Below are 26954 nucleotides of genomic sequence, written 5' to 3'. Positions count from 1 at the left end.
CTGTGCCACTTCTTCATGAGCCCACCACGTGTTAGGAGGTGGACCCCCATGCAGACTGACATCATTAATAGAGGGAGTCCTTTAATTCTCTCTTCCTCAGATTTGTAGTAGCAAAATGGGTAAAACCACAATTGACCTTGTAGTGGATGGAGGATGAATGGATGGAAATGGATGGATGGATGGATGGATGGATGGAGAGATGGACGGATGGAGAGATGGATGGATGGAAGATTGATGGACGGATAGAAGATTGATGGATGGACAGAAGATTGATGGATGGATAGATGGAAGATGGATGGATGGAAGATTGATGGACGGATAGAAGATTGATGGACGGATAGAAGATTGATGGATGGATAGATGGAAGATGGATGGATGGATGGATGGATGGACAGAAGCATGGATGGATGGATTTTTACATTGCTAGGTAGTAGAATTCTAGTATGTAAGATATCTTAATGTCTCTTTTGCACTTTTAATTATAAGGATTCAACGTTTAAATATTTTGAGTCCTTCGATAGTCAGTTAGGATATCTGAGCTCCTACACTGTACCAGGCTGTGGGTACAATGATGAACAGCACCCAACCAGCTCCTGTCCCAGGGTACTGACAGTCTCTGTCGTACCTGGAGGGATCTAATTTTCCTGGGAATTAAGGTGCATTTTCTCTGCTCACACCTTATCAGATGTATCAACTACTGATTGAGCACTTGCCACCTGCCAAGCCCTGGGCTGCACTGCCTGCCCAGATCATGTCACTGAGTTCCTACAATAACTCTCTGAGGTGGGTAATATTAACTGTACCCCTGTGCGGGTCTCAGAACCGAGGCTCAGAAAGGCAAAGATGTTAGCGCAGGGTTACGCTGCTGGCACACAGCTGAGGCAGGACTGGAAGCCCACCGGGCCCCCTGGGAGGCTTGCAACCATACAAGAAGAGAAGGTCTTCTGGACGCTGCCTTTGCTCAAGTGTAGCTGTCATCATTTCAGAGCCTTTGGCGAATTAAACCCATCGTATATAACTCACTAAGCCCTCGGCCGAAGCGAGCGGCAGATACCCGCTCCTTGAGATGAGGCACGATCTCCCTATTGACCCCATCCCCCGCTCTCTCTCCTAAAAACTAGGGCTGACCACCCTCTTCATCTTTCCTGTGTGGTCTGCAGACCTCCAAGTTGGTGAGGTCTCTGTTGCATCATAACACATTAGACATTTACCAAGCATATTAAAATGTATGAGACTCAGAGAAGGCATGCATGCAGAAAACAAACTGGTAATGTTACCCAGTGTCTCAAATGTACTTTCACTCGGAACCCAGTGGAAATGCACCGGGCGATTAACAGGTCACTCAGAGAAGTCTACATAGGTTGGAGAAGCAGGCTCAGAAGCAGACAGGAGCCAAGATAGGTGTGAGGGTGCAGGGCTGTCTCATCAAGGCACAGTTTTGGGGAGTGAGGGAATGAATTTGAGCTGTATTTCCCTCTTTGACTCTCTCCATCCAAACGTCTGAGGGCAGAGGATCTAGTTGGCCTCGTCAAGTCCCTGCCCCGCCCTTGGCCACGGGAGGGCTGAGCACTCCACGGTGATGGACAACATCACCGGGACCACAAGATGGAAACACGGGTTATCCCCACCTCATGCCCCCCAAAATCCCACTTTTTAAGTGATACTCAGTAATCGCCGGAACCCAATTCAGAAAATGCTGAATTATATTATGCCACGCATGTGAACGAGATACGACTTCTGACCGTACGGCCAGCAGAACGGAGCCACACTACAAGACAGTGCATGGTCTCTTGACCAGCCAAACCGCAGTCCCTTGTGACTGCAGGACACTTGCTGCCTCTGTAATACAGAGACATCAGAGGGGCAAGGACGTCTTTTTAGAGCCACCGAATATTTTGAGGACACTCACTTTCATGGCCAAACTGAATTAAAATAACGAGACAATCTTTCATGACCCGTTTACTTCTACTTCTTCCCAGTGCCTTTTCAGAGGTAGTTTCAGAACTGTCTTGGGGGCACGTCCACACAGATTTTAAACTTCCAAACAAGAATTTCCACTGTCTTCATCTCCAATCTGCCTTGATGGCTTTCCTGGTTGTGGAGATTACCAAGACTGTGAACGCACGAGTTCGCTGCTCTAGATAATTAGCAGATGAGAGAAGAAGCACCACTCCGAAACCAAACAACTCCCTCCCTCGCTCAGGCACCCAGGGCCCCGGTCGGAAGCCTCTACAGCACAGCACAAGTCACAGACCTGGGTGGCAACTTCGCTGGAAAATTATTTGCCAGAAGATGTGACCAGATATCTGGATAGGCCCTGACTGACAGTCAAACAATGAATAGCAACTTAGGGAATGGAATTGGGCCTTTGAACAGTGAGCGCCTTGCCAAACGGTACTACACGTTCTCTTGTTACAGCCAGGACACCGAGGGCCAGATGTTACAGGCGCGCGTTGACTCATCATGAATCAACATGTGTGCGTGTGCGGACTCCCTCTCCTGAGCCCTAGTTCGCAGTGCGTTCCGGGCTTGCTGGGAAGAGCCAAACCTTCGTGGAAGGCATCGGGACAGGAAAGCCCTGTCGAGGCGGGAGGAGTGAGATGCTAACACAGACTCTGCTTTGAGACAGAAAGCCCAGCCCCAGGTTGGCCGCGTGAACGGGACAAGGGAGCAATTACCCAGCAGCCGTGTCCGGACTGACGGCTGGGAAAGTGGGAATGCCTCGCTGCCACCTCCAGCATCTTATTCGAACACAATGGTTCTCACAACTGGGAGGAACCAACAAGCCCTTTGGGATGTTTTTATTTACCATGAACATACTGGCCTCCCTGACGAGCCCAGGTGACAGCAGAGGCAGAACGGCTCAGGGTGGGAGCCCCGGGGAACCTAAATGCACTCCTTCCCCTTTCCCACTGCTAAGAATCTAGGTACTTTCCACGCACCAGCTCCCTGATCTCCAACAGTCAGGTTATTGTTCCCATTTTATAGATGAGGGAAGTGAGGTTCAGAGAGGGGAAGCCCACTGCCCATCGATAAACCTTCTAAGTGACAGAACCAGGATACAGCGCCAGAAGTGTGACCTGAGGACTTGGTACTTAAGCCCCATCACCTCCTTAACTCACCCTCTGGCCAAGGGACAAGAGACCCAGGAGGTTGTTCAATGCTGCACGATGCATGTTATTGTCACAACATTGTGTGGAGTAGAGAGAATACCAGAGGGGGGATGACGTCCAGGTAGCAGGGAATAGAGAAGGTAAGTAGGGCAAGCTAGCTCATTCCAGAGCCTCACTTTCCTCCTCTGTAAAGTGGAGAGAACGCCCTCTTCTTCAGCAGCTGGGGAAGCCGACTGAAGACTAGCCTAGTGACAAACTCCCAGGGCTCCTGGAGCAACGCTATAATTACTACAAGTCATGTAAGTGCCGGTGTACACTCCCTGTTGGACGGTAGGAAATTCTGGGAGGGGAACTTTATCTGTCTTGGGCCCAGTCATTACATGACTGCCCAAGATCCATGCAACAACAGACCACACATCCACTCAAACAACGTTCGCCTTGGACGCCAGCACTTATCAGACAAGGGTCTCCGGGTGTTCGCAGTCGGGAGATTTTCTGCAAATACGGCCGTCAGCAATTCCTCCCCTCCCTCCCCACATGCAGCTCTCTCATAAGTCGGGGAGGTCTGCTCCACCTCTGACGTCTGCACTGACCACCCGACTTGTCGTGGACTCAGTGGCAGGGAGGCCCTGCCATGTCCAGGAGGAAGACTCAAGAGGCTTAGCAGATCTGCTTCTGCTGCCCACTGCACTGGCAACCCTGACTCTTCTGCGGGAGAGATGACATGGAAGGGGAAGGGTCAGAGGCTGCGGAGGAGGGGGGTCTCTGAGGGGAGAGAGAGAAGAGCCAAGCCAGCCCTCAGCAGACACGCCGTCCAGGGTGTTCCAGCCCCAGCCAAGCTCTCAGCTTCCTCAGGGACTACAGCAGACGCTACCAAGAGTAGAAAAACTGCCCAGCTGAGCCCTGCCCAAATTCCTGAGCAATTAAATGATTGTTGTTTAAGCCACTGCGTTGTAGGTGGTTTGTTCACCACGGAGATAGAACCCAAACAACAGTTACACTGTTCAGAACAGAAAAACTGAAACGAACCATCTACTGAGAGGGACGGGTAAAAACAGGGGGTGTATCCAAGCGCTACACAGCTGTGTCAAAGGACCATATAAATCCATACTTCTTGACAAGAGGGAAACACGGTATTAAGTAAAAAGGTGTCATAAAACAGTACGCAAATTTCTGGAAAAATACAATATGCTAAGATTGGTTAAAAAAAAAAGGAAATAGAAAATTTGAGTCACCCAACATGCACTAACAAATTGAAATAAAAGGCCTTTCCCCACACCCAGATGGTTTTATACTGTATATTTGCCATATTATCAAGAGATAATTCCTTCTGGACTTCCTGGTGGCACAGTGGTTAAGAATCCGCCTGCCAATGCAGGGGACACAGGTTCGAGACCTGGTCCGGGAAGATCCCACATGCCGCGGAACAACTAAGCCCGTGTGCCACAACTACTGAGCTTGCGCTCTAGAGCCCTTGAGCCACAACTACTGAGCCCGTGTACCACAACTACTGAAGCCCGTGCGCCTAGAGCCCGCGCTCCACAACAAGAGAAGCCACCGCAGTGAGAAGCCCGTGCACCACATCAAAGGGTAGCCCTCGCTCGCCGCAACTAGAGAAAGCTGGCGTGCAGCAATGAAGACCCAACACAGCCAAAAATAAAATATATACATAAATAAATAAATTTTTTAAAAAAGAGAGAATTCCTTCTTATACAAATTGGTCGAGAAAATGGAAGAGGGAAAAGTAAGAACCAGTATTGTAAAGCTAGCATGTTACTGATTCCAAAGATGGATAAGGCCAGTTTCAACAGACATTTCTTTAAAGATATACAAATGGCCAGTGAACATATGAACAGAGGGTCAACATGATGAGCCATTAGGGAAATGCAAATCAGAACTACAGTAAGTTAGTACTTCACAGCCAGCAGGATAGCTAAAACCAGAAACACAGACAATAGCAGTATTGGCCAGGATGTGGAGGGACTGGAACCTTCAGACACTGCTGGTGGGAACATGAAACGGTGCAGTGAATTTGGAAAACAGAACGGCAGTTTTTTTTGTTGTTGTTTTTTTGTGGTACGCGGGCCTCTCACTGTTGTGGCCTCTCCCGTTGCGGAGCACAGGCTCTGGACGCGCAGGCTCAGCGGCCATGGCTCACGGGCCCAGCCGCTCCGCGGCATGTGGGATCTTCCCGGACCGGGGCACGAACCCGTGTTCCCTGCCTCGGCAGGCGGACTCTCAACCACTGCGCCACCAGGGAAGCCCAGAAGAGCAGTTTTTTAAGAGGTAAAACATAGAGTTACCAAATGACCCAATAATTTTACTACCCAAGAGAAATGAAAATCCTATACATGAATGTTCATAGCAGCATTACTCATAAGAGTCAAAAAAAAAATGGAAACAACTCATATATCCATCACGTGATGAACAGATAAACAAAACATGGTAAGCCCATACCATGGAATACTATTTGGCAGTAAAAAGGAATGAGGCACTGACACATGCTACGACATGGGTGAACTTTGAAATCATTATGTTAAGTAAAAGAAGTCAGACACAAAGGACCACATATTGTAGGATTCCATTTAAATGAAATGTCCAGAACAGGCAAATCCATGGAGACTGAAGAGATTAGTAGCTGCCAGTAGCCGAGGATGGGGGAAAATGAGGGGAGGCTGGCTGCCAATGCGTATGGAGTTTCCTCTGGGGTGGTGAATATCATCTAAGATTAAATAGGGTAACCTTAAATAGCACAGCTCTGAATATACTAAAAACCAATGGATAACACACTTTGCAAGATTGAAGTGGATGGGATGTGAAATAGATCCCAATAAAGCTATATTTTAAAGAGTGAATAAGCCCAAAATGTAGGGCACGGTGTCACGATGCTAACAATTTCTTTAAGGTTAACACACCTATGCGTGGAAAGCCTAGAGGCACGTACTCTGGAGTTGCAGCAACAACCCCCCCCCCGAGGCTGTTTCTCGCCTCTACACACACACATCAATGTTGTCGCAAGTCAGCAAGCACAATCTATTTCTGAAAGAAGTGAGATAGTACGAGGTCCACATTGTTTCCATGTTTTCCTGGGGACAGTCCTGCCCGTTCCTCCAGGCTCACACAGGCAGCTGGGGGAGACCCAGAAGGCAGACTTCACCCCCTCCTGAAACCCAGCCTCCCCCAAAGCCCTGCTGTCCGCGAGGCGTGAACCGCCAGTGACCCCAACTCCGTGGCAGAAGGGGCGTTAATATTTAACCACCGGCCTGGGGACACAGTGCTGCTGGGGCATGCGGGCTCCTCCTCCCAGGGACACCATGAGAGCGGCCGAAATCTAACCCATGGGGGAAGCAGGAGGAAGCCCACACCATCACCTGACCTAGTTTCCAGCATCTCAGCCCACCTTCCCCTGGGAAGTCCAACCACAACGGAAAAGTGGGTATTTTAAAATCTCCAACGTGGGAAGGTGGAAAGTCCTTTTTTTTTTTTTGCCCTCTGGCTCCTTAGAGACTATTTAGAGACTGTGATCTCAAGGGCCTTCGCCCACGAGCCTCTCCCGGAGCAGTAAGACCCCACGCAAGACGCCACCGGCTCCGACCAGGGCCTCAGAGACATTGTTAATGCTTTGCATACACTCAGCTCCCAGGGAAACAGCCCCGGGACTGAGACTGGAAGCCTGGGGAGTCCTCTGACCCCTGGGGTTTTCCAGGCAGGAGCAGGACCCATGGGAAACAGATTCCAACGGGGTCACCCAGTGCCCATTGCCTGGTCACCTGGGACTGTCTCTGTCCAGTCTCAGCATCCAGTTTCACTCTCCTTCCCCCTGACCCTATAGCGCTGTAGGAAGGACACCGCCTTCCACCTGCCAGTGGGGCCCAGCAGTGCAGGGTCCTCACAGCCAAAAAGGACCTTGGAAATCCACTCCAGATGCTTTAATTTTCAGCCCGGAAGACCAGAGTCTGGTGTACAGGCCGCTGGTGGCTGCACGGGAATTAGAACCCAGTCCTGGGCCTCAGTCTAGGCCAGTGTGATGGAGGCCGAGACCCAGCTTGACTCCCTCCAGGATCCCTCGGACACAGTCCATCACCGACAGGGTGCAGACGCAGGCTGGGGTTCGGAATGGCGACATTCGGAGTCACCCAAGGTCTCTCCAGGAAGCCTCGCTGGTGGCAGGAGGCATCAGCACCCCAGCTCCTTATCCTGGGCACCCACTGTGCGCCAAGCTCTTGAGTGACGTTCTCTCACCTAATCATTCCTCTTCCAACCAGGTAGACATAATTACAGCCCCTACTTCATAGATGACACAACTGAGCTGCAGGGGAGTTAAGACAGCATCCTCAGCTAGTGACCGGCCGGTCCCCGACCGGAAGTGACAGGAAGCACATGGGCCCATTCTTCACATCGGTGCCCCCAGCCAAGAATCCCCCCCTGAGGTTAGAGGAGGTGGAGAGGATCCAAGAGAGAATGCGGCTGGCCCAGTGCCAAGGTTCCCCCCAACGCCATTAGAAAAAGGGAAAAGAACTTGAGATTACGTGGTGTGCGGAATGATACCCCCCTCAAAGACATCCACATCTAATCCCCAGAACCCGTGGATTACATGGCAAAAGGGATTACATCAAGGATTTTTGAGATGGGAGATGACCCTGGATTATCCAGGTGGGCCCCGTGTAATTTTACAAGGGTCCTCATAAGTGAAAGAAGGTGACGGGAGGGTCAGAGAAGGAGATGTCAGACAGAGCAGAGGGCCGAGTGATGTGACTGCTGGCGGGGGCCACCAGCCGAGGGATTCAGGTGCCTCTAGAAGCTGGAAAAGTCAGGGAAACAGGGCTTCCCTGGTGGCGCAGTGGTTGAGAGTCCGCCTGCCGATGCAGGGGACGCGGGTTCGTGCCCCGGTCCGGGAAGATCCCACATGCCGCGGAGCGGCTGGGCCCGTGAGCCATGGCCGCTGAGCCTGCGCGTCCGGAGCCTGTGCTCCGCAACGGGAGAGGCCACAGCACTGAGAGGTCCGCGTACCGCAAAAAAAAAAAAAAGTCAGGGAAACAGATTCTCCGTAGAGCCTGCAGAAGGAAGGTAGCCCTGGGGACATCTCCTTCTTAGCCCAGCGAGACCCATTTCAGACTTCTGACCTCCAGAACTAAAAGATAACAAATTTGTGTTAAGCTACTAAGTTCGCGGTAATTTGTTACAGCAGCCAGAAGAACTTAAGAATTTCCCTCCTGAAACACACTCTGAACACCTCCTATGTCTCAGGAGTTCTGCTGGGAACCAGAGGTACAAAGGCAGCCACAGACGGAGCTCTGGGTGCATGGGCCATGAATGCATCCCATAGTGAGGGCAAGTAAACACTGACTAAGTGGAGTGGAGGAGGGGAAGTGCCCTCTGCGTGACCAAGACAGAGCAAAGCACTGGATTGGGCGGGGGGGGGGGGGGGGGGGGGGGGGGGGCGGGGAGGGGCCCGCGGGGGGGGGAGGGGGGGGGGGGCGGGGGGGGGGGGGGGGGGGGGGGGTGCGAGGCTGTCCAGGGAAGTGTCTCCTGAGGGAGGCCAGAGGGGTGAGCAAGGCCGATGCAGCCAACAGGGCAGGAAGGGCATTGCAGCAGAGGGAACAGAATTCGCAAAGCCTCATGAGAGAGGCTACCGTGGAGGGGGTGCAGGTACTTGGTGAGCACAGAGGCGTGCGGCGGCACGGAACTGCAGGGCGTCCTGGCCACGGGAAGGTTCAGATGCTGGGAGAACTGAGAGGCCGGCAAGAGTTTTAACCAGGGAGTGGAAATAACTGGCTTTGGGCAAACTCTCCCTCACCCCTGCTCTGACCCTCACCCTGTGGCTCTTTGGGAAACTGCATGGCTGGACATTTTATTTTAAAACCTGCATGTTGCAAACCGCTTCTGGGCCTCGAGAACATTCCTCAGAAGGCAGCGAGTGATGGAGAAGCCAGAGCTTTCCCAGGCTAACATGATGTCACAGAGCGGGGCATTCATGGCGCTGCTAAGGCTGAGTCAGGCTGGGAAGCCAGCAGCCCGCTGTGCACCTGGAGGCAGCCCAGCCTGCAAACACCAGCCCTGCAGGGAAGCCGGGAAGGAGATCAAAGGAGCCGGCAGAGGAAGTAGGGCGTGGCTGTCATGAGGCTCCCGGGTCAGGGAGGACCCAGCCCAGGTCCCCGCACCCCACCTGGGGCTTCAGGGAATGCCCCACCTTCTTCCAAGTCACCCAGACAGTCCCTGGTGTCCCCGGGGCGGGAAGGTGAAGTCAGAGAGGTCCAAGGCTTTTTTTAAACACTTTTTTTTTTTTTTTAAGGCTGCGCCTGTCCAGGAAGACTAAAATTAAGTCATTTGGGGAGAAAGGTGGAAAAATACACAAAGAAGCACAATATTCTCCTCCCGCAGCCAGAGCCCGAGTCACCAGCCCACAGCGTCCCTGCCCCAGGACCATCTGTCTGCCTGTCTGTCTGTCTGTCTCTCCCTCCTCTCTTCCCTTCCCCATCCTCCACCTGGGCATTCACAGAAGGGTCAAGAACACCCCTGTTCAGGGTCCAAGAGGCCTGTGTCACTGAAGTCAGGGAGCAAATCAGCAGCCGTTAAGGCCTGGGGCTCAATCTGTCCGTCTGCAAGAGGAAGGATTTGGAGTTTACCAAGGTCTCAAAAACTGCTTCCCGGGCTTCCCTGGTGGCGCAGTGGTTAAGAATCTGCCTGCCAATGCAGGCGACACGGGTTCGAGCCCTGGTCGGGGGAGATGCCACATGCCGCGGAGCAACGAAGCCCGTGCCCCACAACTACTGAGCCTGCAGTCTAGAACCCGCGTGCCAAAACTACTGAGCCTGCACAGCACAACTACAGAAGCCCGCGTGTCTAGAGCCCGTGCTCCACGACAAGAGAAGCCACCGCAATGAGAAGCCCGCGCATCACAACGAAGAGTAGCCCCCGCTCGCCACAACTAGAGAAAGCCCATGTGCAGCAACGAAGACCCAACACAGGCAAAAATAAATAAATTAATTAATTTTAAAAAAAACCTGCCTCCCATGAATAAGATGTCCAAGGGGGTAAAATGACACGGCTGAAAATCACAAAGGCTCTGTATTCAAGTAAGATCAGGAAGCATCACGTGATCACTGCTTCTTGAGAGATTTCATAATGCACACTGGCTCGTTAAAGGTTCTGAGAAATCCTGCTGCAAGGAAATGTCTCCTCCAGCCATGGAGTGCGCTTGCAGAGGCTTTCCAACTCGTGTGTGAAAGCAGGTCACGGGGGCAGGAGGAGAAAGGGATCAAGTCGGCACCTAAAAATGGGATGCAGCTCCCAGCAGGAGGCAACAGTCAGGAGGTCTAAGTGGAGCCCAGGAGCCTCTTTGTGATGACGTCGCCAGGGTGGCCCTTGGGTCACACTTTGGGGGGTCAGGGATGTATGCATGACGACACAAGGCTTTGGGTCCTAGGAAAGCCGAAATCAAATCCCTGTGGAGTGACCCAGGGCAAGCCAACCTCTGTCCTTCAGGTTCTTTTGTTTGTAATGTGGGGGTAACGATGAGGACTGTTCTAAGGATGCATCAACTGGGATGGGACAGTCGAGATGCCGGCACAGAGCTGAAGACTCAAGGCTGAAGGCTCCAGGGTGCAGCAGATTCACTCACAACCACATGGTTCTGACTCATTCGAGATGCAATGATCATAGAACAGGTCTGGCGTGGAGACGGCCCACCGAACCCTACGATACCTGAGAGGCAGGCAGGTGCTGTTGTCCCCTTGCACAGGTGGGAGACTGAGGCTCAGGGAAGCTTCCAAACACTCCCGGGGTGGAGGGAGAGCAGCCACCTGGAGGAACCTCAGAGCCTTCCTTCCACCCTCCTCCTCCCCCACTCCGTCTGTCCCCAGCAGCCGGCTAGGCTGTCAGAACCCCGATTCTGAACAGCTAACTGCCCTGCCCTAAACCCTTTATTAGGTCTTAGGATAAAAAAGCCAAAATTCACTAATGTGTTCCATGATAAGGGAGATGATGTAACTGCCGGTCCAAACTGGGAGACTCTGGGGAGAGGAAGGAGGCCATTATTAATTCCAGGTGGGCACATGGGGGCATTTAGTCACCCTCCCTATAGGCTCTGGGTGGTCTGGCCCCCCTCCCTCCCTGACACCTCCTCTCACTCCACTGTCCTTCCACCTGCCCCCCAGGGCCAGCCACTCCAGCCTCCTTTCAGGCTGCCATCTATACCAGACTCTGGCCCACTCCAGGCCTTGGTACATGCTGTTCCCACTGCCTGGAAGACTGTTCCCTGTCCTTTCGCCTCTGTCGTCCCTGGGCACCCTGCAGCTCCTCAGGGAAGCTTCCACTGACACCCTGATGGGTAGGTCCTCATTATACATCCTCGCAGCCTCTCCTTTCCAGCACTCAGGCTAGAGTTTAAATGTGTTCATGTGGTTCTTTGGGTTTTCCTCTTTCCCCAACACATTTTAAGCTCCTTATCGGCCAGAACCAGTCCTACTTTGCTCACCTCCGTCGGAGTCCCAGCACCTAGCAAACAACATAGCACACAGTAGGTCTCAAATACAAGACCTCTGAATGAATGTGCTGGTATCTTTGGAGTTTCTATCAGCCAAGGAGGTTTTCTGATGTCACTCTCTGTAGTTTGTGTTATTAAAAAGGAAGAGTGAATGTTTTTTCTAATGACTCAGGTGCTTCCAGAGATGCATTTGCCTCCAGTGCCCTGGGCTTCTGCCCACCATCCACCCTGTACCCACCGGGAGCCTCCTCCCAGGTCACGGGCACTAGGCTGCCTGGTCACACACACTGGTCCGTCCCCAGGCACCTCCACGCTCCCCACCTTCCACAGGTCCTGGCTAGGTAATCACAGGGTGGCCAAACCTCCCCCAGCCAACCCCCAGCTGGAGGCTGCCCGGCTGCCTGGGCTTCACCTCCTCCATTTCTATGCCCTCAGCACCCTGTCAAGGTCAGCTCCTTGGTCTGCACCTGTCAGGAGAAACCAACAGGACGCAGACAGGCAGGGGGCTGCGGCTGGGAAGAAAGTCAATCTCAAATTTACTTTGGGACCCAACTGTTGCTCCTCCTTACTTAAGATCCCAAGGTTTGGGCCCCAGAATTTTCCAGAACCCTGGAGACCTGGCATTCTGTTCACCCTGGGTGGGCTCCATACAGAAACCAAACGATGAGAAGTGAGCCGCGCTGGGGATTTCAGTGCTCGGAGGTGAAACATGAAGGTCCCCGGGGTCGCCCCAGAACAACCAGGCCTTGTGGGGAGCACCATGGAGCTCTGAGATGGGAAATCCCACGTGGCCGGGCAGCTGCCGGCATCTGGCATCGTGGAGGTGGGCGGGCGAGACGCCCAGGACGGGAGACTCATTTTTCAAGACCTTCCCCGGTTGCCCCATTTCCTCCGGCCTCCAGCTCCGGACGGAAATAGCGCAAGGTAAGTGCAGCCTCTTTCACGCACACTCAAGGAATAAACACACCAACGCAAACCCAGTGTTTGTGCTGTGTCATCTTTCCTACTTTTTTTTTTAAAAAACAACCACAGGCTGTTTTAAGATTCCAAACCCAGGCGAAGAAAAGTTAAGTGAACCAGGCAGACAAGGGAGAGAGGAAATGAACTCAGCAGCGGAGTCTGCAGACAGAAGCAAGTGTCCTGAGCACCACAGTCAAGGTTTTCGAGAACAAAGGCCAGACCCGAAGCTCGATGCAGAGGAGGGAGGGGGTGTCTGAGACCAGTGGCTCCTTAAACCAAAGAGTGGCGGCAGAAGAGGCGAGGCTGGGGACACACCTGCTGTGCCAGGTGCCACAGGTGCCTTGCGCGGCTGGACCCCCGACAGCCTACCAGGTGCACACTCTCTCGTCCTCTGTCATGTTCTGGGGCCCCCCGGGAGCAGATCCTGAGTCAAGGGCTTGAATGCAAGTGGTTCGTCTGAGAAGTGACCCCAGGAACCACCTGAAGCGGGGCGGGAAGTGAGGCAGGGATGGAAAGGGGCCAAAACACGGAGCTGTGGGCCTCTGGGGCTCACACCCGCTGGGCCCCCGGGGCGCTGCGTGAACACAGCTCAGCGTGGTGCTTCCTGGGTGCGAGGAGGCTGGGCTATATATCCACCTGCGATGGAAGGTGAGGGGCTTTGACTCTGCAGTGAGCTGCACACACTCCTGGGGCAGAGAAAGCCCTGGGCAGGAGAGGCCGGTGCTGAGCGGAAGTATCTCGCGTGCGGCGCCCGTCAGCCATTGCAGTGAGGAAGGACGGAGGCCCTGTCCCAGGTCACAGCTGGCGAGGCCAACACGGCAGGAGTTGCCCACCCTTGGAGGCCAGACATGGGCTGCAGGAGAAATTGCAGGGACCCCCTCTCCCACAATGGCTGGTAGGGGTGGGACCTGGGAGAGAAGACCCAGCGCTGAAGGGGAAGCCAGTGGGCGGTCCCTCTTCCAGCCCAGGAATCAAGACTGTGGGCCTCACAGATTCTTCTCCTGGGAACTCAGGGTCACTGGGATGCACCCCGATCCGCTGCACGTGTAATGCCTGACAAAGCAGGGCTCTGCTGGAAAGCGCTGTCCAAGGAGAACCCCATTTCCTTCCCTTTGACGATGACCGACTCCCTTGCAGGCTGCTCGTTCTAACTCTCAGTCCCGCTCGAAAACCTGGCTCACAGACCAGCACTCCTACACTTCCCCAGCCTACAGGCCCAACCCTGGAGCCAAAGGTTGAGCTCAAATCCCTAACCTCACATCAAGGGGAAATAGGAAGTCTGCTTTTGGACCCAAGTGTCATCTTTAAAGAGTCCCTAACTAGGTTCTGAGGAAGAACCAAAAAAATTAAAAATCCTAACTCGGAAAAGGCTCTCATAATCTAGTTTCCATGCAAGAAGGGAAACCACAGGCTTTGTGCCAGGCACCAGAAAGGGGTGGTGTGCACTGGTCGAAAGCCCCAGAGGCCACAGGGCGCTCCAGGCTGAGGACCTAGCGAGCCTGACCACCTGCGTCCAGGTTCAGAGGGTGTGGGATTCGAGTTGGAGTTTGAAAGAGGTAAGGTTGAGACAGACGAAGCAACAGTGGGAGAGGATTATGTACAAACGCTCCGTCAAAAGCTGGCTGAGGGGCTTCCCTGGTGGCGCAGTGGTTAAGAATCCGCCTGCCAATGCAGGGCACACAGGTTCGAGCCCTGGTCGGGGAAGATCCCACATGCTGCGGAGCAACTAAGCCTGTGCGCCACAACTACTGAAGCCTGAGAGCCACAACTACTGAAGCCCACGCGCCTAGAACCCGTGCTCTGCAACAAGAGAAGCCACCGCCATGAGAAGCCCGCACACTGCAACGAAGAGTAGCCCTCGCTCGCTGCCAACTAGAGAAAACCTGCGCGCAGCAACGAAGACCCAACGCAGCCAAAAATAAATAAATAAATTTATTTATTAAAAAAAAAAAGCTGGTTGACTGTCAAGGTCATCAGAAACAAGCAGAGCCTAAGAAACCCACAGGCAAGATGTGCCCAAGGAGACGTGATGACTAAATGTCATATGATGTCCTGGAAGGGGTCCTGGAGCAGAAGAAAGACACTGGGTAAAAACCAAGAAAATCTGGGTCAATTATTGACTTCAGTTCATAATAATAATGCATCAACATGGGTTCCTTAACTATAGCAAATGCACCAAACTAATGTAAGAGGTTAACAGGGGAGCCCGGCTACAGTGCGTATGGGAGCTCTGTGTGCCACATAGTCAATGTTTCTGTGAATCTAAACCCATTCTGAAAAGTACGATCTAGTAATAAAAAGTAAATTATGTTTTTCTAAACTCTGGTTTCCAGGGGGCTGGAAGGATTAAACTAGAGTGAGGACTGAAGAGACAGGGAAGGGAGACCAGCTGGGGGAAAGCAGAGGCCAGAAAACAAGGTATCTCTGGAGAAAAGGGGGCTGTGCGAGAGCCAAGCTGGCTGGACCACAGGTCATGTGTGTGTGTGTATACGTCTGTATGTGGATCTGTGTGTGTTGCGTGCCTGTATCTCTGTGTGTGTATATGTCTGTATGTGGATCTGTGTGTCTCTGTGTGTGTGTGTATACAGGCGGCAGCTGGAGGTGAGGCTGGAGCTGGACTGTGGAAGGTGTGCATCCCTGCAGTAAAGCACTGGACTTTCAAGGTACAGATGAGAAGCATTCGTATGTGTATAGACAGCAACAGATATCTATACCCAGGTCGCTTGCAGGGCCAGCCTCATGGGCGTGTGACCTGGGCCATCACCCAGGAGCCCACACATACGAGGGCTCCGTGCTTCGTTTAATGCTCTGCAGTCACTGCCTTGAAATCCTTGATGCATTTTTTTTTTTGCCCGCGCTGTATGGCATGTGGGATCTTACCCTGACCAGGGATCGAACCCGGTGCCCTCTGCAGTGGGAGGGCAGAGTCTTAACCACTGGACCACCAGGGAAGTCCCCTTTAATGCATTTTTAACAAGTAGTCCCATGTTTCCGTGTTGCACTGGGTCTCACAAAGTATGTGACCAGTCCTGGGAGCTTCTTTTTAACAATTAATAATAATAATTCCATACTGCATGATTCTAACTGTATGACATTCTGCAAAAAGCAAATTTATGGAGACGGTAAGAAGATCAGTGGTTGCCAGGAGCTGAGGGGAGGGGAAGGATGAACAGGCAGAGCACAGAGGATTTTTAGGGCAGTGAAAGTACTCTACATAAAGACACTGTGATGATGGATACATGTCATACACATTTGTCCAAAGCCATAAAATGTACACCAAGAGTCAATCCTGATGTAAACTAGGGACCCTGGGTGATAATGATGTATCGATGGAGGTTCCTCAGTTGTAACAAATGTACCATCTCGTGTGGGATGTGGATTATGGGGAGGCTGTGCACGTGTGGGGATGGGGGCTATAGGGGAAGTCTCTGTACCTTTCCTTCAATTTTGCTGTGAACCTGAAACTGCTCTAAAAAAAAATCTTTTTTTAAAAAAAGAATACTAACAAAGACTTCTGGTCCCTACACCATATTGGCTGCGGTTAAACACACGAATCTGTATTTTTCTCTTTAAACGTGGTCCCAGGGGGTCCTGACAACAGCTCAGCTTGGGCCCTCCCATCCCAGACCATGGGGCCGATGGATGGACCCGTGTGAGCAGGTACGTGGCTGGAGCTTAGTGGGTCTTTAGGGGGAGGATAGCAGTGAGCACGATGAATGGGAGGCAGGAAGGAGACAGGGTGGGGAGGGACTCCCCACTCAAGCCTGGGTCAGGGCCAGCAGCACCCCCTCCGGCTTATCCACAAGCGCAGCATCTCAGATGCTTCTGCCTGGGCTCCCCGGCTCCCGGGGGCTTTCCCTCCCAGGTGCCAGCACCCCTTCACCTGTGAACATCCAGGGTGGAAGTGCCCCTCCCCCTCCCCAGGGGTCCCGCAGGGGACATGTGACAACGTCTGGAGACGTTTTGGGTTGTCGCACCCTGGCAGTGCCATCTCACAAGCAGAGGCCAGGGAGGACGCTAAACACCCTACAGTGCACAGGGCAGCCCCAAGTGTCCGTGATGCCAGGTTGAGAAACCTGCCTCAAACAGCACTGGCGGATGAGGAGGTAGCAGCACGTCAGCTCCCTGACCCGTGAGTGCAGGGAGGAGTACGACTCACCCCTCCGGAAGTCCCTACAGGACGAGGGAGCCAAAGTCACCTTCCGCGGGGCTCTGCCCGGCACCACCCCCTTGCCTGGCTGCCTGTCTTTCCAGGCCCACTTCCCCATGCACCTGCTTTTTCTGGAAACGTTTTCTAATCGTGCACCTTCACACAGTCTTCATCTCAGGGTCTGACTTCAGGGAAACCTGACCTGAGACGGGTGGCCAGCAGGCTTCACTCGACGGCAGCTTCACTCAACTAGCAGCAGCTGCCTCAGCTAGCGGAGCTGTACTGAGGATTCAGGCCAAGGCCCGGGTAGGCAGGAAGGAGCTCTGTGATCTATTAGCGATGCCTGCCCTGGGTCCCTGAGGGGGTGTGGTGGCATGCTCGCTGGACTGCAGGCCAGGTGTCAGCTTTCCTTCCTCCATTTTTGGAGTGACAAAAGGCAAAGCCTTGGACATTGTGGAGAAAAGAAGAAAATGGTGCTGCTGGGGGCTGGTGGTAGGAAGACAAAGGAAGGACCTGTATCTGGAAGAACCTTGAGCATTTACCCAGATGCTGACCTCCAGCCTGAACTTGAAATAACCAAGGGCTTCCTTAACCATGGTTGACTCCTTTTAAAACGTCCCTTTCCCGGTGAGCCTGCATTTCCCATCCTTACTGAGTTCACATCTGAGCAGGCACTTTTCTTCCCAGCTACAGATGACCCACTGCTCATGACCAAACTGAAAAATATTAATTCTCTCTGTCTCCTGCCAAAAAGGCTAAAGCAATTACGGGCCCTGATATGAAACACAGATGTTAATACATTTGGAAAAATAGACTCCTATGGACGAGCAGAGGTCCAAGTATGAAGTGCTTTTGGAATTAAAGCGCTGGGATCAAGTTATACAGCCAGCCCCCAATACTGAAGCCCATTCTTCCAAAATTCATTCCAGTGTAGGGAATCCGGGGCCATGGCACACACGCTGACATGTCCCCTACTTGCAGACGAGAACCAATCCACCCTTGGGTACCCACTGGCACACAAGCTCAAAATAATATAATTATAATCATCACAGGGAAACTTCCCTGGGATTGAAAAGTATTATAATTATGGGCAATTTTCACTTTTTGGAAATTGGGCTCAGATGCTGAGGAAAGGTTGCGAACGAGGTGTTCTCGGGTTTCAGCTCTGGAGGAGAGAACACATTGGAAGGCTTGCTGGGACTGACGGGCCCAAGGTGGGAGGTGTGGGAAGTGTGAGAGGAGGGCCGGCGCTCCCCCGGCCAGCAGGGACCTGTTTCACACGGTCTCGTACCAGCCCCCGTGCTTGGTACTGAAACTCCTCTGTGCAAGACGCAGCCACAGTCTGTCAAGTCAGGAAGCCCACGGCTAGAAGGGCAGATCCTTCATGTACACGTGTTTTGCTGAGCACCTACTATATGCCAGCTTCCAGGTACTAAGGATACAACAGTGAGCAAAACACACTGGACGCCTGCCCTCATGGAGAGATCGTCTCTGGCCCTGTTGCTGGGCCACCATCACGGTCACCACGGCTCCCACTCAGATCTTTGCGGAAAAGCCCGATGAGGCTCATGGCGGGCCACGACCCACCCAAGTTCAAGCAGCTTCCAAGTGGTGGAGTGGGAGGCAAATCCAATTGCTTCCAAAGCCCCTGGTCTTTACCAGCTGTCCACACAGCATCACTGGGGCAAGCAGGGCAGGTCTTCCATCTTCTCGGCCTCAGTTTCCTTGTGCAGAAAATACGTTTCCCTCCCATCACCCAATTCCTAGGATTGCCATGAAGGGAAAAGGAAATGTGTATCCATCAGCCAAGGAGGAAAACCAGATGTGACTGAGGACAGATGCAAACTTCCTTTCCTTAACCCTAACCTGCTACTGTGCCTCAGTTTCCTTGCCTGTAAAATGGGGTGGGTGATGGTACCTCCCTCAGGGGGTTGTGGTGGGAAGGACAGAGTGCTCTGAACAATCAGCTTTGTCATCGTCACCGTCAGCAAAGGCAGCCAACTCTTCTCTCAGTTCAGAGAACTGTTATCCACCTGGGAGCGTGTATATTACATCATGAATTCGAAGGCATCTGCCTCATGGACAAGAGGTAAAGGAGCGGCCCTTTCCACAAGGCGGGTCTGCAAGGGGACTGACTCACGGGACATCTGGTCTCCTTGACCTTCACGGTCATTAAGCATTAAATCCATATGGAATGATGGGAACAGGGCAGGCACAGAAGAAGGTCCTCCTAAAGGCTCCCCAGCGTCATCGTCTGTAACCTCCTCTCCCAAAGAGGCATCTAGGCTGCCATCCGCTCACCTTGGGGAATCCCACACTGGCACTCACCAGCATCAACCACATCTCACGCACTCCCGGGAGGGGACGCAGGGCAGGAGTCTCCACCCACGCTGAACGGATGACGTGACTCCTGCAAGGTCCCGCAGATCCTCAAAGGAACAGGAAAGGACAGGATCAAGTCCACTCTGGGGACTTTAAAAAAACCCAGTGTCAAGGCGATACTGGGACCCGTTACATCAGAATTCTGGGGGTGCGGCCCCGAAATTTTACCTAGTGCCTGGTTTTGAATTGCAGGGAGGGTGGGACCTTGGGAGGGTCATTTGACCTCTCTGTGCCCCAATGACCACATCCACAGAACGGGAGGATATAGACGTCTCAAGGTCGTCGTGAGGACTTAGCGTGCGTGCAACTTGCAAGCACTTGACGCACAGAGTTTGTTGCCACCAACTCCCTGACCACCGCTCGTATCTTCCCTGTGAAGCCAGTTAGGGGATGAATTACGGAAGGAAACAAAAGGCACCGAGATTTTAAAAAGCAACAAGGCCCACGATGGCCTTAGCCTGCAGGACAGGAAACCGACGGACCTGTGGACATTTGGTCCCGGGCTGCCGAGCAGGGCAGCCCAACTGCGATTTGACTGGCATGACGCGGGGGCTGGACACAGCAGATTACCATCTGCTCAGTGGGGGGGGGGGGGGGGGGGGGGGGGGGCGCCAGATGCAGGCTTTTTCCAGAGTGAGCCTGTTGGACACCTGAGTGGATCCCAAGGGGCCCTGGCTCCTGCTGGAGCCGCTCTGTGCTGGGATTTGGAGGGGGCCTGGGGGAAGGCAGCCAGAAGTGCCTGGGTGCCCTGGACCAAGCTGCTCTCCCTGGACCTTCCAGGACGTTCCGGCCGTGCCTGGGCAGTCAGTGCTCCCTCCTTGCCCTCTGCGGAGCTCACGCCCTGCGGCGGAGGGTTGTGATGCAAGGTGAAAGCCAGGAGAGTGGAACCGGGCACGCGGGCCTTCAGCAGGAAGGCTCCAGGAGATTCCGGAAGCCTTCAGAACCACAGCCCGCAGGACCTCCACCCTCAGCCTGCCCCTTCCCTGTGCCACTGACACTGTTAATCAGGGCCTGGACCACACTTGGGGCTCAGTCCAATGGGAGAGAAACAGTGTTGTTGGAGAGACCAAGGCAAGAGGAACTTGGGGGCCTGGGCTAGAAGAAATCTCTCCCCTTCTTTTTCCTGGGTGCATAGGACAGCCCACAGGGGAGGGAGAAGAGAGAGCTCAGCCACCTGTTCTCAGACCTGGCTACATAGAGAAGCACCTGGGAGCTCAGAAAATACTGAGGCCCAGCCACACCCCAGACCCTGATGTAGCCAGAGTCGGAAAAGCGCCCCCCCCCCCCCCCCCCCCCCCCCCCCCGCAGGTGATTCTAATGCACGGCCAGGGGTGAGGACCGCAGCTGGGGTCACAGTCGCCCTGTTTGAGCCTGTTTTCTCCAGGGAAGGAAATCCGGACAAGCAAGAAGCCCCAGGGTGCTGCCGTGGCCAGGAACACGAGCCCTGGAGTCCAAGAGACCTGAGGCTAAGTCCCACCTCTGCCCCATTTGAGCTGTGGGATCTCAGATAAGTTACTTCCCCTCTGAGCCGGTCTCTACACCTGTAATGGGGATATCAAGCCTTCGCAGAATCATTTCCAAGGTCCTCAAGGAAGGTGAAGTGCCCTGCGGTGCAACCACACCCCTTGGTCCAGACATGCTCATGGTGACTTAAGTCAGATAAAAAGCAGTCTCGTGGGCTTCCCTGGCGGCGTGGTGGTTAGGAATCCGTCTGCCAACGCAGGGGACATGGGTTCGAGCCCTGGTCCGGGAAGATCCCACGTGCCGCGGAGCAACTAAGCCCGTGCGCCACAACTACTGAGCCTGCGCTCTGGAGCCCACGAGCCACAGCTACTGAAGCCCGCGTGCCTAGAACCCGTGCTCTGCAACTAGAGAAGCCGCCGCAATGAGAAGCCCGCGCACCGCAACAAGGAATGGCCCCCACTCGCCACAGCTAGAGAAAGCCCGCGCGCAGCAACGCAGACCCGACGCAGCCAAAAATAAATAAATAAAATAAATAAAATAATTTAAAAAAAAAAAAAGCAGTCTCGTTACCAAGTTCTTCACCTTTATCTGATGCGACAAAGACTTGGGAAGGGTCCGATGACCCGCCGCCCTGAGGCCACCCTGGGGCATGGGGACCACAATGTCCCCACAGTGGGGGGCCCTGTCCACCCGGCGCCTTCTCGCCCGCCTCTGTGCATCGCATCCCCTGGGAGCTTGTCAGAAACACAGAAGCTCAGGCTGCACCCCAGCCACCTGACTTGGAACCTGCGTTTTCATCTGATGCCGGAGGAGCCGTGTCACTGAGCTGAGCTTTTAAAGGGCGAGGATGGCCCTGGGCTTGGGTCAGGGAAGATCTGGACGAAGCTTCCTTCTCGAGGGAAGGCAGGAGCTGCAGCAGGCGTGCGAATTCCTGGAGGGTGGAGACACCGGCTGAGGAGACCCGTGGCACCTCCTCTGTGCAGGGAGCTGGGAGTCTTGGGGCGGGGCTGCTGGCGGGGCTGCAGGTTACAAGGTCCCCACGTGGGCAGCACGGGCACAGCGCTGGCCTCCACCCTCCTCAATGCCCGCGGCTGCCTTGGGGCAAAGGGAACTGGCGAGCAGCCCCTCGGCCCCCCTCCCCCTCCGGCCCGTCACGGGGACGGTTCCCTCTTCCTCGAGTGATTCAGGCTACGGCTGATCCAATCTTGGCCCCAGAGACCACTCTGAGGTCACCTCCTGGCAGCCAAGGTCCCTGAGACAGACCGAGGGACAGTTTTTATCCAGCTGTCAACTTCATCTCGACCTTGGCAGTGACTGACTCCCTGCAAGCGGGTTCTGCTGGCCCGCGGGCCCCAGGGTGTCTCACTGACCAGCTGGACCCCCTACCAGTGGGGCCGCACTGCAGGGAGAAAGCGTGGACCTGCGAGGAGAGGGCTGGGGCGGGGTGAGGCTGGAAAACGCCCAGCCTGAGTTCCACGAATGAAGCCCGTTAGCTTGCAGGACGCCCACCTCAAACAGCCTCATCTTGAGCTGGAACCAGGGTTAGAGCCAAGGGGGACAGAAGTGGGACCAGCTCCTGGAAGCCAAGCCCCGACTGGCCAGCCCCTGACCCAGGGTTCCTAAAAGGAGGGCAAGACTCCAAGCCCTTCGCCGCCCCCCACCCTCCCCAGCAAGGCCACTGGAGCCAAGGCCACCATCCCCAGACCTGCCTCTCGGCCCCCGCTCACCCCACAGCCGGCCAAGGGCGGCCTCTCCAGCTGCAAGTGGAGCCCAAAGGCCGTGGAAGGCCTCCAGCTCGGCTCATTATCGGAATTTAATCTGGATTCCAAGAGATCAAGAGGAGTCTGTAGAAAGTGGCTGCCACAGGGGGAGCGATGCTGAGGCCGACCCAAAGCCAGCTAAGCCCCGGCACGCCCAGGGCTTTCCTGGAGCTCAGGCAGAGGCTCGCCAGATGTCCCAGCTCCGAGCTCTGCGCAGCTGGGCGGTCGGTGTCAGGGAGGCCACGGCTCCCTTAGCAGAGGGAGCAGGGGGCCACACAGCAGGGCGGCGGGGGCCAGATCAGAACTCCTCTCGGGCTCAGATGAGCCAAAGGCCTTCTGCTTGAAGAGGATGTGTGGTCCAGGCTGTGGAAACGCAAACAAGTGCTCCACCTCCAAGCAAGCTTAGGCCTGCATCCCCATCAGAAACGGCGAAATTAAGGGATTTAGCATAGAGGGCAAAGGCAGTACCACCACCCAGACCTGGAGCCCTTCATCTTCCTAAGCAGGTCTCTGCGTTCCCCGTGATGGTGGTGGTGATGGTGAGGATGGTGGTGATGGTGGCAGCGATGGTGATGATTCTAATAGCGGGGAAGCCTTTATTGAGAGCTTACTATGTTCTAAGTAGGTATGGTAACTCCCTTTATCCTCACCACAGCCCTGGGAGGTAGATTCAGTTATTATCCCCATTGTATAGAGGAGGAAACCGAGGCTCTGAGGGGTTACTACTTCCCAAGGTCACACTGGTACATAATGTCGGGATGCGAATCTATACTCTTCAAAGCTGGGTTATCCCACCTGGGGAACAACATAATAGGATCATTTTGCTCTGGAGTCAAAAACAGAACCTACCCAGAAGAAAAATCAGTAATTTTTTGGAAAAAATGTTCACCTTTTAACTCTTGGAGCATGAGGGCCTTGCTTCCTTCTTTCAAGTATAGATAGGGGGCTTCCCTGGTGGTGCAGTGGTTAAGAATCCTCCTGCCAAAGCAGGGGACACGGGTTCGGGCCCTGGTCCGGGAAGATCCCACATGCCGCGGAGCAACTAAGCCCGTGCGCCACAACTACCGAGCCTGTGTTCTAGAACCCACGAGACACAACTACCGAAGCCCGTGCGCCTAGAGCCTGTGCTCCGCAAGAGAAGCCACCGCAATGAGAAGCCCGCGCACCGCAACAAAGAGTAGCCCCCGCTCGCCGCAACTAGAGAAAGCCCTTGCGCAGCAACGAAGACCCGGCGCGGCCAAAAATAAATAAATAAAAAATAAATAAATTCCAGGAAAAAAAGTATAGATAGGAAGTTTAGAAATCTAGAGCAAGCAGCCCCTTCCGGCCCTCCTGCGGCCTCTCGGTCCACCCTCTGCTCTGTTTTACACTTTGCACCTGCCATGTCCTCCTGCGTCTCCTCCTCCGTTTGAATGTGACCTCCTCAAGGGCTCGGACTGGGGTCTGGTCACGTCCACCATCGCCCAGCACAGCAGGTACTCAAACATTTGCTGAGGGGGGACTCGGTCTCCCAGCAAAGCCCAAAGCCCCCCGAGGCAGGAATTCCCAACGCTGGCCTGAGCGTCCCCAGAGGTGGCCTGTGGCCAAGCTGCTCTTCGGGGCAACCTGCCACGCCGGCCACAGAGCCACTGACAGCTGTCCTGTCCCGCCTGTCCCTCTTCCAACCACAGTGACTCAGGCCTTCTCCCCTCCCAGGGCCTCTGGATCCACCCCATGGAGCTAAGGCAGGGCTGAGGAGGCAGCCACTTCAAACTGTTATGGGACCAGTGCCCATGAAGTCAGCAGGTTGACACAGACAGAAGGCTGAGGGGCTGCCAGCAGGCACTAGGGAAGCCAAAGGCTTGTGTTTCTTCTAAGTGAGGACCCAGTGGCTCACACCCACCCCCGCATCATCACCTCCCTTCTGTCCTTCTAACAAACATGCCTGTCTGCACCTTAGGACGGTGGCCCTTGCGGTTCCCCGGAGATACTCTCCCCGCACCCCATTTCAGTTCCTTCTAGTCCTTCAAATATCCCCAGCTCAACAGGCCGTCAAGGACCACCAGTCACCTTGTCTGGCCAGTGGGCCTATTTATTTGCTTATTTGCTGACTGCCCGTCTTCACCCCCTGTTATGGATGGAATTGTATCTCCTAAGAAGATGCGCTCAAGTCCTACCACTGGTGTCTCTGAATGTGACCTTATTTGGAATTAGAGTCTTTATGAACATGATCAGTTAAGTAATGAAAAGTCATGCTGGAGCAGGACGGCCCCTAAGCCAAGATGACTGGCCTCCTTATCAGAAGAGGAGAGAGGCACACAGAGAGGATGCCAGAGCCATGTGACGACGGAGGCGGAGATGGGAGCGGCGCCGCCGAGCGCCAGGAACGCCATCGACGGCAGCACCAGAAGCTGGAAGAGGCAGGAAGGATCCTCCCCTGCAAACTTCAGAAGGAGCACAGCCCGCTGACACCCTGATTTCAGACTTCTGGCCCCCAGCACTGTGAGAGAGCACATGTCTATCGTTTCAAGCCACCCAGTGTGTGGTGCTTCGTGAGGGCAGGAAACCGGTACACCCCTCACACAGAGTTGAGACGAGGTCCCTGCCCCCGTGAGCCGGGCTGGTTTATTCCAGCGGTTTAGCAGCAGTGGTTGAATAAGCAAATGGCTGGGCTCCCACGGGTCTCTCCAAATGCAGTGGCCTCTGCGCAGCCCATCCGCCCCGCGAGGGAGGCACGTGCACGCCAGGCCCGTCTCGCCCGTTGCTGGGTCTCCGCTGCTCTTCCCGGCGCGTGGAGTGGAGCGGGCGCACACGGCAGGCGTGGGGCCGAGGGGTGGGGTGCCCCTCGCGTCAAGGGCGGGGCCTGAGGATGCTCCAGACACGAAGAAAGCTCCCACGCACGTGAGGGAGGGGCCCATGCCAGCAGCATCCCAGCTGACCCCAGAGACCGCCGGCCAGGGAGGACGAATGCCTTCCTGCGTGGAGAACTTGGGGGAAGAGCTGCACAGGCGACACCAGCCAACCCTTCCGGTCCCGCTCAGCCAAAGGCCATCGGGGCAGCTACGTTCCTGAGGTTAAACCTCTGGGTGGAGGTTTCTGAGGCAGCTTTGGGGAGCCTGCCAGGAGGCCCTGGGGTGTGAGCAGGGCTTGGCTTTTGCACAAGTGGACCGATCGAGTGCTACTGACAGATAGCCTCTGGGTACCTGCCTCGCCCCAGTTGGTCAGCCTTCAGGAGAAAACAGCCAAACATGTGCTCTCGTTCAAGAGTCCCGGGGGATCCGTCAGAGTACAGAGCAAACATATGTTACCCTGGGGGACTGAACTCAATGCTTCTTATTGAAATTGGGTCTGGGGGCCAGGGTCCAGCCCACCAGGGTGAAGTGGGGCACCTGAGTGCCTTTAGTAAGATTCGGAGGTGACTGCCAAGGCTGTCTGCTGCCCGCACCCCCTTCCGAGCCACACCCACATTCCAGAAAGGTGCCATCCCCTCAGGGAGGGTCTGCCATCCTCTCTAGCAGGGGAGCAGTACAGGGCAGTGCATTCAAGCGGGCGCTCTAAAATGCAAACTTAATCCACACTGAGACGCCACGTGTCACCCATCAGACAGACTAAGATCAAAACAGTGCAATAAGAGCCCATGCTGGGGAGCACATGGGGCCACAGGCCCCCTCCATGTGGCTGGCAGAAGTATATATTGACACAGCCTCCAAAGGGAGCAGTTCAGCAAAATCTATCAGAGTCACCAAGGTATGCGCCCCCGACCCCACAATTCTATTTCTAGAACTATATCCGACTGATAGACAAGCACGTGTGTTATACGCCCCACCCACACCGTCTATAATTCGGAAAAGTTGAGAATCCACCTTGTGCCCGCAGGAAACTGGCTGAATACCTTAGAGCACAACCCACACGACTGGAGACGCGTGGTGATGAAAAGAACGAGGATGCCCCCTGGGAAGGGACGTGGAAGGATGGTCAAGGTTTACTGTCAAGACTGTCAAGGTTTAGTGATAGAAGTAGGTGCAGGAGAGACTCTATGACGAGATATCACTTGTGAAAAGATATAAATGCACACATATCTGCTGATTTGAGACAACGCGAGAAACTGGGCGCAGAGGCAGTTAACGAAGGCGAAACACTGGAAACACTCAAGACAAGCTTGGTTTTCTTAGTATTTAAGATGACCTTCCAAATGACAGTGCCTGCCAAGCCAGGTGCTGAGAGTCGCTATGTCCCCAAACGTGCTACGAGGTCCCCTTTCCTGCTGAAGACGCTAGGACAGCCCAGCAGAAGGGGGCGTCCACACCACCTTTCTTCCGTCATGAGGAGTGGCAGGTGGTGCCGGTGGGAGTAAAAGTCCAAGAGCCCGCGATGTCCAAAAACCCAGCCACCAGGCAGCACCACCTCGGGACTGCAGGAGATATGGGAACATACGTATATGTATAACTGAGTCACTTTGTTATAAAGCAGAAACTAACACACCATCGTAAAGCAATTATACCCCAATAAAGATGTTAAAAAAAAAAAAAAAAGAAGTTCCAGCCCATTCTCTCAGCCTTCTCACCTCTCAGAGGACTTTGAAACGAAACAGAAGGGTCTCAAGAAATGAAAGTCCTTCAACCCAAGCTTTTCGTTCCTGACCTCAAGATTCCTGGAAGGCT

General features: G+C 54.2%; 1 protein-coding gene across 8 annotated transcripts in view; it reads right to left on the bottom strand.

Moving 5' to 3' along the window:
• BMP7 (bone morphogenetic protein 7) overlaps positions 1-26954 on the bottom strand; it is a 90695-nt gene that overhangs the window by 29591 nt on the left and 34150 nt on the right. For 2 of the 8 annotated variants that reach the window (XM_027086924.1, XM_027086923.1), the window contains exon 3: positions 23511-26704. The exons of the other annotated variants lie outside the window; for them this stretch is intronic. In XM_027086924.1, coding sequence (XP_026942725.1) covers positions 26567-26704 — 138 coding nt within the window. In that variant the 3' untranslated portion in view covers positions 23511-26566. Of the gene's footprint in view, positions 1-23510; positions 26705-26954 lie in introns of those variants that run through there. 8 annotated transcript variants of the gene reach the window in all.

Source organism: Aethalodelphis obliquidens, unplaced genomic scaffold (genome assembly GCF_003676395.1).
Source record: "Aethalodelphis obliquidens isolate GAN/ISIS:26980383/991018 unplaced genomic scaffold, ASM367639v1 scaffold57, whole genome shotgun sequence".
In the NCBI taxonomy this organism is placed as follows: Eukaryota; Metazoa; Chordata; class Mammalia; order Artiodactyla; family Delphinidae; genus Aethalodelphis; species Aethalodelphis obliquidens.
This window is presented reverse-complemented; position numbering and strand designations above follow the sequence as displayed.